Genomic DNA, 12,989 nt, shown 5'->3' with positions numbered 1-12,989 from the left:
TACGAGAAGGCATATCCTGACTCTCAGGAGGATATTGTAAGTCATCTTACGTTTTTAAATTTTTAAATTTACTTATATATATGTCAAAATGTTAATTAATAATTTTTTTCCTATCCATATAGGCGAAGGTGAGGGAGGCAAGTGACGAGGTGATGAGTGCTATAGTGAGGGAGACATGGCCGGACACGCAGGAGGAAGAGATGTCCGAAGCCATGTCCCAGATCGACACTTCGGATCCGACGATTGGGGCGAGGATCATGGGCACAGCCTTCCCACCGAGAGCAAACAACTTCTATTGCCGGGGTCTAGGAAAGAAAGGCGAGGGGGTCCTGAAGACCACTCTAGGATTTTAACGAAAGGCAGCCTCGACCAGCAGCAGGACCACGTCCACGATCACCAGGACGACTCAGCTAGAGTCGGAAGTTCAGAGACTACGAGAACAGCAAGCTGCTCAGGCTGCCTATAATGCCTCGCAGGCAGCCTATAATGCCGCGCAGGCAGCCTATGTTGCCGAGATACATGCCATCCAACAGGCCCAGCAGCAGCAGATGTTCCAGTACATGCAGGACTTTACAGCTGCCCAGCTTCAGGGACTTCCGCCTCCGCCCATGCCGCTACCCCAACCGCCGCAACCTTCGCAGCAACCTCCGCAGCAGCCCCCAGAAGCGGATATTAATTTAGACGATTTAGATTTTCTGTAGTTGATGAATAATTATATAGTTTTATGTGCTTGTTGTTGGTTATATGGAATTGTTTTGGTGTATTTTGCAGCTTGCTTGGAATGGTAATTCAGAAATTTCGGGGGTTTTTTTTTACTGGAATGGACTTATAGCCGACGAAAAAAGCCTTAATTCATCGGCTAAAGTTTTTATTTTTTTTAAAATAAGTTTTAGCCGACGAAATATGCTTTAATTCGTCGGCTAAATCCCTATAAAGCCGACGAAATATACTATATTTCGTCGGCCATAGATGTTTTTATTTTTTATTACAAACTTTAGCCGACGAATATCTTAATTGTTTCGTCGGCTAAAGTCTGGGAAAAAAACCGACGACATGTTTTTCGTTGGCTAAACGGCGGGACTATAGCCGACGAAATTTTTTTTTTCGTCGGCTAAAGTCATCACAGACGACCTTTTCCTGACGAAATATTAGTCGACGATGGCTCGTCGGCTAAGATCTTAGCCGACGAATTAAAGTGCTTGTCCTGGTAGTGCATGTAATCTTGATTTGTGTACGTATGCATATTTCTTTGACCATGACCTATACTAGAGATCTTCAAGAAAGAGCGAGGTACTACATTGGCTTTTACATCGAAAATTACAAAGGTATAAAATTGGAGAGAAAAATTTCTTTAGTACCATTTTGAGTTTATGATCATGTTTCACTTGCCATTTTGAACATTGAACATGATCGATCATGTTGGTTGCGGACTTGCCGGTATGAAAGCAAAAAACAAAAACCAAAACGATAAGCTGCTAGAGCCACAAGACACAAGACAATGAGAAGAGCATCTACTCTTCCCAAAGGACTGAAGCAAGCGGACTTTCCACAATTTGCCGACATCTTTATAAAGGCAACGACGCCTTTGGGATCTTTATCTCTCTTGATTATAACTAGTCATTCACAAGGTATCTCCCTTTGCATTGAATTTTTGTTGTTTGTAGATTCGTTGTGATCTGCCAATTTAGTTGCAAGTACTTGTTATGATGGAGAATGTAATCAACTAAGGAATGAAGCTGAGGTTACAAAGTATTGGCTTCAAGATTACATAAAGGCAACTTGATTGGTTACAATATACTTGTGAAAAGAAATTCAATATACTTTGAAGTTTGAAACAAAAACCAGGGTAACATAACATCATAGAAATCCTACATCTCCAGGTTACTGTGAAGACTTTGATGGATGCGATTCTCAAACGGTGGAGTTGAGTAGATGTAACATCAACCAAAATTCGCCAAATCTCAGTTCAAACTAGGATCTGAGCATCTCGATCAGAACTCTCAAGTTTCAATTCAATTTGTTGCAGAACGTCACCGTTCCAGAAACGCAGCCGCAACGGATAAAAAAAGTTTTGGCAAAGCAAGAGCTGGTTGCTCACATTCTGAAAGGCTGAAACCAAACCATTTCCGACCTGTATAATACAAACAAAACAAATGAAGCAATACATACATATATACGTAGAACACAATAGAGTAAACGTTTTCCATGAATATATCTATAGTAATTATGATAGCTCTCATTCTCTTCATCCTCCCGGACTACCCATCAAAACAAGGAACCCGCTTCTCCTGTGTCTCAAAACGATGGACATCTATTAATCGCGACCCTCAATTCGCCAAATCCCAATTCAGACTCTCTTCAGTACGTCGGCCATATCCGACTGCTGCTCAGTTTGAACTGGAATGTGACGAATTGCTGATCGAAGACCCTAGATCTTCACCGTTTTAAAAACGCAGCGGACTCGGATCCCCGACATCTGACGGAGTTACTATCTTAACTCTCCAGGGAGGTGGCCGCCGAGAACTGAACCAAAGAGAAACCTAAACCCTAAACAAGTGTGTGTGCTGGGATTGAGATGAGACAGCTTGTAGTTTTATAGCGAGGCCAGAGAAACGAGGATGCGCCACGTGTAGATTCACGTGACTTTGACGAGAGCATCGAGCACTCACGTGAGAGGCCACGTCTGTTATGGTTTCACCTTCATTTTACTTGAATTGGTAAAAGTTTGTTACGTATCTCCGTCACGAGTAATTATTCTATGGTCTCGGAATATTATCTCCATTACGAGTAATTGTTCTATGGTCTAGGAATGCCATGCTAGCTGCATACATGCATATAGATTTTTCATGCCCAAAGTTTGTCCGTCTTTCTTTTCATTAGCTGCACTCAGAAGAGAAAGACGTTTTGAAGCTCGCTCTTCCATGACCGTCACTGTAGAACTTTTAAATGAAGGGGTTCTACATTTCCTGTATACCAGTTTTAGAAGATTGAACTGTTCAATTTGGTTTAGTTGGCTGCCCACAAGACACAAGACTACAAGAGCATCTTCCTGTTTCCAAAGGCCTGAAGCAGACACAATTATTAGGGTTTCTTTTATCATTTCTGACTATAAAGTGGTAAGAAATAGAGCTCAGCTCAGCCATTGAAAAGTTAGTCAAACAGAGCAAAAACAACGGAAACAGCACTTCTATCCAAACTGGATTACAAAGAGCCATCTGCATTTCTGTTGTTGGTAGATTCAATGTGATATGTCATTTTACTTGCAAGTGTTTGTTGTGATGGAGGAAAACTGTAATCAATCAAGAATGAAGCTTAGGTTACTTTTGTTAGGCTTGTTGTGATGGAGGCTAGGAAGAACATAATCAATTAATTAAGAAGGAAGTTTAGGTTACAAAGTATTGGCTTCAAGACTACCTAAAGGCACAACTCGTTCGGTTAGCGTCTAACATTGTCAAAGATCTCAAAACAAATTATGAGGACGTGTGACCTCCGACTATGGAAGATTAGAATCGAACCCAGGTGATACTCGAATTTGATCTAGAAGTACATGAATTTGATTAATTTTCCACGAAGTATTAGCTTCAAGATTACATAAAGGCAACTTGATTGGTTACACTCGATTGACATTGCCATCAGACTCAAAACAACCTTACGAGAACCAAAGTGATGCAAACGAAGAACTAGTAGTGTGGGATACTCGAATTTGATCAAGGAAGTTCAGAAAACCTATTTCTACTAGCTAGGTGTTGCTACGCGTTAACAAAATTAGCTGATCGAGAGTGTTGACTGAGAGGTAATCCTAACGACCTGCTGTTAAGCTTCACAAAAGTAGCGAGACCGAGTGTCCAGTAGTGTAATTTAGCATCATCAGAATTCAAAATCATTCATATTAGTTCCCTAAACTTTGTTATGACTATCAAGTATTACAACTTAGAAGGTAAAGAAAACCATGTTCTCAGCTGTGTGAACCAGACACCATGTTTTCTACTGTGGACACTAACAGTTTCCGTACAATTTCCCTGTGAAAAGAAATCCAATATATTTTGAAAGAAAATGCAGGGCAACCATAACATTCTAGACATCCTAGATCTCAAGGTTAGGTTGGAGTTCAAACTACGATTTGAGCATCTCAGAACGTCATCGTTCCAGAAACGCAGCTGCACCAGATCAAAAAAAAGGTTTTGGCAAACAAGAGGTGGTTGGTCACATTCTTCAAGTTCTGAACGAGATCTCTGAAACCAAACCATTTCCGACCTGTATAATACAAACAAAAGCAGCAATATATATTTATATGGAATATAGAACATAATATTAGTAAACGTTTTGCATGAATAGCTCTCACCTTGTTGAATGGTGAAGAAAGTGATTCATCACAAAATAGCGAGCGGACTACCCGTGAAAACAAGAATCCGGTTCTCCTGCGTGTCGAAACGATGGAGATCTATTCATCTCGGCCCTCAATTCGACAAATCCCAATTCAAACGACTGCTCGATCAGTTTGAATTGGAATCCGAACGAATCGCTGATCGAAGACGCTAGATCTTCACTGTTCTGAAAACACAGCGGACTCGGATCCGCGACATCTTCGTCGGCGGCCGCGAGAGAAACCTAAACCCTAAACATGTGTGTGTTGGATTGTGACGAGAGTGATGAGAGAGCTCGTAGTAGTTTATAGCGAGGCAAGAGAAACGAGGACGCGCCACGTATACAAAGACTCACGTGACTTTGACGATAGCATCGAGCACTCACGTGCCTTGCCGATGACGACTGGGGGGCCACCTCTGTTAGGGGTTTACTTGAATTGGTAAAAGTTTGTTACTGTGGTCAAGATATTACAGGTGTGTCATATGTATGAAGATTTTTCATTAGCTGCACTCAGAAGAAACGTTTTGAATCGAAGCTCTTCCATGACCATCACTATGGAACTTTTAGATGAATTAGGGTCTCATCATCTTCCTGTTCCCGAAGGCCTGAGGCAACCGACTCACGCCAAATCCTTTGCCGACATCTTTATCTTTAGAATATAGAGCTCAGCCTGTCAGCCATTGGATGAAACAAAGGAAATTGCACTTCTACTTAACCTGTATTACCCAAGAGCATTTGCAGTTTTGTTGTTGGTAGATAGATTCAATGAGACTTGTCAAGTGCTTGTAATCAATTAGGTCAATTAACGAAGCCAAGTTTACAAAGTATTGGATTCAAGATCACCTCAAGGCACAACTCGATCGACTACAGATTTATGTAAATGAAAATCGAATTTGATCTAAAAATACAGAACTTGCATGTCTTCACTTCAGCTATATCTATATCTACTAGCTAGGAATTAATAGCTGATCCAAGTGTTGCTGCAACCAGATTTTCATTTCATCGAGTCCAACAATATGCTGTTAAAGCTTCACAATAATAGCAACCAAACTCCAGTAGGCATCATCAATATTCTAGATCATTCATTCATAAGATAGCATAAATTGCTAGACCATATGTAATATGAAATTACAGATCCATAGTGGTTACCAAATACTTGATAAACAGAACACAATTCCATGTTAGCAAACTAATAATAGCATAGTAGATCAATCTCGACCAAAATTCGCCCAATCCCAGTTCAAACTAGGATTTGAGCATCTCAAACTCTAAGTTTTAATTGGGAGGTGGCCAATTTTGATGCGGAAGACGTCACCGATTCCAAAACGCAGCCCAGTCGGATAAAAGAGGTTTTAGCAAAGCAAGAGGGATCCATATTTTTCTCTTTTACAAATATGTACGTTTATGACAGAATCACAAAATACGAAGAAACAGAGCACAAGGTACATCTAAGTTATTAAACGTCACAAAAAAATAGAACAATACTTGGAATGAAAGTAAGATCTAAGATACATGTACGTAGCCACTAAGATCAAGAAATATACTTGGAAAGAATACCGAGGCAATAACATACTGAACATCCCAGATCTCTGATGCGGCTGCAGCATGCGTTTTTCAAAGGTGAAACCGGGTAGGTGATCTCGACCACAATTCGCCAAATCCCATTTCAAACTAAGATTTGAGCATCTAAAACCCTAAGTTTCAATTGGGAGGTGGCCAATTGTGGTGCAGGACTTCACCCTTTCCAAAACGCAGCCGCATTCGGATCAGAGAAGTTTTGGCAAAGCAAGGAGGGTGGATGCTCAAATCTATTGATGGAGGCGAATATAAAGCAGCTAGGGTTTGTGTGGATCTGAGTCTCATGCGTTTGCTTAAATACGGTCAAAGCCCTTGTCAAGTGCGGATTCCAAAGACTAGACCCCCAAACTTCCTCCACTCGACTAGTAAATTTATTTTACTTTTCCTGAAAGGAACTCCATCCATCTTAGGTTACCTAAAATAGAAGTAAAAAACTGGTTGTGTCACTATGTACAGTAAGTTTTTACTGGTTGTGTCACTTACTTACAATAAGTAACATTTTTGATCCATCTCAATCTGATACAAGGGCTAGATGACACGTCAGATTCACTAATCATGTGATAAAAATGATGAATTTGAGAACATTTTACGATTTTCTGCACCATTATAGCATGGACGGCTAGACAATCCTAGCTGTCCTACCGACAGACTAAGACCCTCTCCTAAGAACTTTTCACCTGAAGTTAGACAATTTTTACAAGGCATACGATCTAACGGCTGGGTTCATTATACGTCAAACAGAAAAGTGTACAACCACCAAAAAAATCCGGGTGATTTCTCTTTTTATTGCCTCTATGACATGAACTCCAGATACAAAACTGGTACTAATACGGCTGCAACATCATTCCACAGCCTAAAGCATTTTGGTCCAAAATCCCCCTCCAATATAAATGAGATGAGACGATCCTCATTATTTCTTCAGCTCTTCCATGATCCTCCTGGACTGGTTTCCAACACACTTCAGATTTCAGTACATTATGCTAAACAAGTGAGCTCACCTTGACTATCACTTGTCTCAAGATTTGTGTATTTACAAACGGGAAACTGGATTATGTGTGTCAAGATGGTTTTTGTTTCCTACGAGAATCACACACCGAAGGGGGATCACATGTATCAGGTCGCTCTTAACAGATGTTAATTTACCACACCAAAAGGAGTTGATCTATCCAGATCAAGGAGACGCACTCCTGCAGAAGAAAGAAACAGAACTTTTAACTTCTATATATGGCTAGGTTTAGCTATATAATCTTACACAGAAACAAATCTTAACGCTAACACAACCTCTAGACATCATATTTCACTGACACATCATATAAGCAATATCATTATATGTGGGAGGTAGCGCATTCTATTTGTTGCAGAACACAGATATGATGCAAAAATATGCAGGTAATTCAGATACAAACTTGATACCTTGAATGTGACATGGGATTGCAATTAGCCAAGTGCCGACTGACTGGCCTGGCCAGGTTCGGTTAGACCTAACTCCATATCATTGGTAGCTGACCAACCAGGTTCATATGCTTCAAGGAAACCAATCTTTGCCTTATTGGGAAGATCATGTGGATGAACAAATGGCACTCCATGCGGCCACCCAATCTCCATTCTTATAGTGGCACATGGGCTATCAAGTGTTTGAATGTGAGTCTCACAATCCTTCAGGGGGCAGAACCTCAGCTTGATACCTTTCTTGTCTGCAATATCTTGAACCCTTTCCTTTAGAACTCTCTGGGCCTCCAGTCGTAATCTTTTGGAAGGTGGCAGAGGTTTGGATTTTGAATCATTCTTCCTCCTCCTCATCATAGGCTTCATAGACCCTGTACCAGGATTTCACCGATCCAAGGACCTGCTGTTAAAAGCTTCTCACTAAGAGCTACTCACACAATGAGTACAATGAAATTGAACAGAAAGAGCATTCATCAGATGGAACTATTTGCTAGAAAACTCTACTAGGTTGAAGAATTCTAACAACAAGACTTCCAAAACTAATGAATAAGCACATATTCGCCTTCTTTTTCTTTCACCGAAAATAAAGTGGCATCAAACATAACTGATAACAGCATATGTATACTTAATTTAGCAATTCAAAGTATCAATTACACAACACACCCCTCCTCAGAAATGAGCGGCCAAATTCAATGCTTAAACTATCTAAATTAGGCGCATGCATGGACTTCTTTTTTTTAAGTAAAAACATAGGATGTAACAATCCAGAACTAAGCAGACTAGACAATCAAGGTAAGTATAATTTAAAAAAGACACATTTATTATTAAATGACAGTACAATAGCTACGTTTGCAACCATGGTAAATGAGTTAAATGCAACATACCATCTGGGGTTGCATGGAAATTGAAACTCTGAACAGTCTGTCGGTTAAAAAATTGATCAATCGGGTGAGACCTTTGCATAAAGTCGTCAACTGGTACTGGAAGCTGGAACTGTGGGTCAACCCCATGACCAGCAGCTCTCATCTCTGAGCAACTGAGACTGGTCATAGATTTGGGCATTAGTTTAAACGCCAAAGAACATCGGCCAAACAAGTTGTTCTGTATATTAGTGATCTCTGTTCTTTGCAGGGCGGGGTTAACATATCCTGCAGTTGCCTGATACAGTGCAAGTCCAGGGTAAACAATAGCTTCTTGAGGACCAAGATCTTCATCTACAAGAACCCAACGACCCTGAAAGTCCTTTATGTGTAGGCCTGGCTTATCTGACTTGACAACAGATATCAAAGTTTTGTCTACTTGATGCTCATGGTCAGAAAACATAACCAATTGGCCATCCTCTTGGGTTGCAAAGTTATGGTGTTGTGATCCTTGATATGATGGCCTTGCATGACAGCAGACAGACAATACTGATGATGATATTTCCTGATTTCTTAATGGAACATTGTCAAGTATATCCGTAAATGGCGAGCTCCGTAAGTTCAAATAGAAGCTGATTGCATCCAATATGTCCCTACCAGCCTTTCCAAGCACTGAAAATATATCTGGCAAACCAGCTGGAGGAAATTCCATCATGTTGTTGGGTTCTAAAGGAGTTACTCCAGGTCTATAATCATAGGTTTCCAGCCACAATTGAGGATCTGCATTATACCCAGAAGTCTTGCACCAGTCACGAGGATCATTGGTATGAACAATGTCTGGAGCTGGGTATGATGCTCTTTGATGGAAGTAGAGGCGAGCAGAATCTAAACCGGACCTCAAAAGAGCTGCGTCACTCACTGAAAATTGAATAATGGCAGCGGAATATTGGGCCAACGATTGTGACAAAGTCGAAACAGATAGTTTGTATGAATCTGACGGAAGGCCTTCAGAAGGTATGAGATCAGCTAGCTTCACACGACCCAGAGATGGCAGGCCATTACTTGCCATAAAGTCCGTTGGAATACTCCCTAACCGATTTTGAAGACAGGTATTATCTAATCAACTGCATAGGTTACAAATTAACACAAGTCATATAACAAACACAAACACAAGAGAAACAACAAACAGAAGCATCATCAATCATCAGTTAACTCCCTTTCATTTTTCTCAATGGGAGAAATTCCTTGACAGTTAGTTTCCTGTAGAACATACTTAAATAGGAATATCAAAAGACACCAACAGTTAAAGGTTCACAATTGAGTTCACTTGGCATTGTAAGAACCTAAAACACCATTTTTCTTTTCTGTTCTATATCAAAGCAACAATCTTTATATATGAAAAAGATAAAACTGAGCTCAATAGTCAGAAAATTCTAGTGAAATCCATTATATGCCACAATGTCATCCAAACCGAACACAAACTTATCTAAAAAACTAAACACATCATCAATTGAAGCCTTCCAAGAGCTACAACAGCTTCATTTCTCAGACATAACATCCAAAAAAGTAGTCTTTCTTGATACATCAAAGTGAAAACCTTGAAAACTTCATGGGGCAACGTTGACCCTTAAGTTTTATCCAGTGACTGCAATGATGGGTTCAACAAGGCAATTGTAATTTACCAGGAAGAAACCCAATAAACGAATTCACAAGCATTACCAAACCAAATTTGGCTTCAATCAAAACTACCCACTAAGTATTCCAAATCCAAAGTGAAAAAACACTGGGTAAAGTTGTTTCCTTTATCTACTGTTATACACACACACAGAAATATGATTCAAGTGCATGAGAAACAGAGAGAGCTAACCTTGTTGAATGACCAGAGACTGCAATTGGAAGGAGATTAGGGTTTTGCAGAGAGAAGAGAGGTTGTGGTTTGAAATTTGATGGAATGGAAAATGGGGGAGATGGAAATTTTGGATTTTGAAGTGAAAGAGGCAAATGCCATCTCAGCAGCTGGCGGTGGTGCTTTGGTCAATGTGTCACTGCAACACATTTGTCATTTGTGTTCGAAAAGACTTGCAGGCCTTTTTTAATAAATTTCACCTAAAATGCGTAAAAACTTAAAGAAACTGTTTTAAATATTATAATCTATATAATTATCTATGTAATTACTCATTAATACTCTGATGTAAATTATATATTTATATAAGAGAATGAATGAGAACATCATAACAATGACCACCATCTAGATTGGTGACACGTACTTATTTTTTTATCAACAATAAAATAAAAGAAAATTTTAATAACAGTACACAACAATTGATCCATTCTAAATTCGGTACATGAAGTTATAATCTCATCCTAAAATTAGTGTATGTTATTACTTTCACCGTTAGTCAATGTCATTTTTGTCACATTTATAAGGGCAAATCAGTCTCTTAAATAATGATAAAAAAAAACAAAAGAAAATGAAAGAGGAAGAAAGGAAGCGAAGAAGAAATTAGATCTAGGGCCAATTATATATAAGTCCACTTGGAGATATTTTCTCCTATATAAGTCCACATAAATATTTTTACCCATATAAGTCTACCTAAGCCTAAATAGAATCTTATATTAGGTATTAAAGTTCAACAAAATTACAGACTGTCATCCAACCAAAAAATTCGATTTTCTCTCTTATATTTATAAAAATGCCACTAATGTAAAAAGTCAACAACCACAAATGGTCTCCGGTTGACCTCCGGCGAGGTCTCCGGTCGACCTCCGGCGAGGTCTCCGGTCGACCTCCGGCGAGGTCTCCGGCCGACCTCCGGTGAATTTTCTGGCCAACCTCCAGCAAACTTTCCGACCGACCATCTGTGAGGATTCTAACGACCATAAAAGCTACTACCACTGACAACAAAAGATACTACCACCGACAAAAAAAGCTACTACCACTGACAACAAAAGATACTACCGATAAAAAAAAAAAACTACTGCCACTAGCAAAGAAAACTACTACCGATAGCAACAAAAGCTACTACCGATAACAACAAAAGCTACTACCACTGACAACAAAATATACTACCGATACCAAAAGAGGTTACTGCCACCAGCAAAGAAAGCTATTACCACTGATAACAAAAGATTGCAAAAGATACTGTCACCAGCAACAAAAGCTACTACCACAGGCTATAAAAGCTACTACCACTGGTTATAAAAGCTACTATGATGAGATTTCAGGCAACCTCCGGCAAGGTCACAAAAGATACTATCGCTAGTAACAAAAAATACTACCGAACATAACAAAAGCTACTACCACCAACTACAAAAGCTACTATGCTGAGATTCGGACGACCTTCGGCGAGGTCACAAAAGATATTGTCACCAGCTATAAAAGATACTACCGAGTATATGAAAAGTTACTGTCACAAACAAAAAAAGACTACTATTTCTAGCTATAAAAGATAATACCGAGCAAATGAAAACTACTACAAGGTAAACAAAAGCTACTGCCACCACCTATAAAAGATACTACCGAATATATGAAAAACTACTACCAAGCAGAACAAAAGCTACTGTCACTAACAAAAAAAGCTACTATCACCAACTATAAAAGCTACTACCCTTAACTACAAAAGTTACTACAATGAGATTTCCAATGACCTCTGACGAAGTCATAAAAGATACTGTCGGCAGCAACAAAAACTACTACCACAAGTAACAAAAGCTACTACCACCATTAACAAAAACTACTACCACAGTCAACAAAAACTATTACCTCCAAACAAAATCAATAGCTAATGTTTTCGGCAACAAAATCTACTACCAAGCATAATGAAAGCTATTACCAATGTGTCAAAAATAGACAATCACAGTGGGGAAAATATACTATCACAATGATAAAAATGTACCATCGCATTGTTCAAAATATACTATCATACAATGAGGCCGAAACATACTTATGAATCTCATTTCATTCATCTCCTACATTATCAGAACATGATTTTGTGCATGATTTCTCACACTCACTATCAAATTAACACAAAACATCATCCTAATCTTTGTTTACATTTTCTCAAAACCAAAGAAACGAATTGTAGCAAATTTACACTCAGAATTTTACCAGAACAGTCACCTCCAGGCGACATCTTTGAAGCGGCGTCGTCCAGGACTTGTATCGAGTCAGCGACAGCGTCCAAGCTGTACGGATCTCGAATCGCCGGCGGAAGGACCAGACGAGCCACGAGATGAGCCGGCGAGCCATCTGGTTTCAGAGATCCCGTCGAGGTCAAATCAGAGGTTGTCATCGATGGAATTGGACGCAATAGACGTCGAGGTCAAGGAGCGACGTCGAGGTCGAGGCGTCGTCGACGAGTCGGCAGCGTCGAGGTCGAGGTCAAGGCGTCGTCGTCGATCTGGCTACATCGAGGTCGAGGCGTCGTCGATCTGGCAACGTCGAGGTCGAGGGGTCGTCGTCGAGCCGGCGGCGTCGAGGTCGAGGTCAAGGCTTCGTCGTCGATCTGGCGACGTCGAGGTTGAGCCTGCTTCCTCGTCATCTATCAAGCGGTGCCGAGCCATTGTCGTCGAGCTTGTGTTGGCCTGAGACGCCGCCATGGCCAGATATTCGAGACCGGAGAAGAGAGGGTGGAGGAACACGAAGAGAGAGAGAGAGAGAGAGAGAGAGAGAGAGAGAGAGAGAGAGAGAGAGAGAGAGAGAGAGAGAGAGAGAGAGAGAGAGAAGAGAGAGAGAGAGAG

General features: G+C 40.2%; 1 protein-coding gene across 1 annotated transcript; it reads right to left on the bottom strand.

Moving 5' to 3' along the window:
* Nucleotides 1-6,693: 6,693 nt before the first annotated feature.
* Nucleotides 6,694-10,202, bottom strand: LOC101303785. The gene is made up of 4 exons (XM_004294158.1): nucleotides 10,117-10,202; nucleotides 8,274-9,373; nucleotides 7,357-7,760; nucleotides 6,694-7,130 (listed from the first exon to the last, which is right to left on the bottom strand). The coding sequence occupies exons 2-3, from the start codon at nucleotides 9,316-9,318 to the stop codon at nucleotides 7,381-7,383; spliced, it is 1,425 nt and encodes a 474-aa protein (XP_004294206.1). The 5' UTR covers nucleotides 9,319-9,373; nucleotides 10,117-10,202; the 3' UTR covers nucleotides 6,694-7,130; nucleotides 7,357-7,380.
* Between the last annotated feature and the right edge of the window lie 2,787 nt (nucleotides 10,203-12,989).

The sequence above is a fragment of the Fragaria vesca genome, linkage group LG3, assembly GCF_000184155.1.
Source record: "Fragaria vesca subsp. vesca linkage group LG3, FraVesHawaii_1.0, whole genome shotgun sequence".
Classification (NCBI taxonomy): domain Eukaryota; kingdom Viridiplantae; phylum Streptophyta; class Magnoliopsida; order Rosales; family Rosaceae; genus Fragaria; species Fragaria vesca.
The sequence above is the reverse complement of the archived record's forward strand: the minus strand, read 5'-3'. Positions and strand labels throughout refer to the sequence as shown.

Excerpts from the sequence above, each read along its gene's own strand:
- LOC101303785 (XM_004294158.1), bottom strand. The coding sequence starts at position 9,318 with ATGGCAAGTAATGGCCTGCCATCTCTGGGTCGTGTGAAGCTAGCTGAT. Across the intron at positions 7,761-8,273 it reads TTTCCATGCAACCCCAGATG|GGTCTATGAAGCCTATGATG; the intron begins GTATGTTGCATT and ends ATCCTGGTACAG.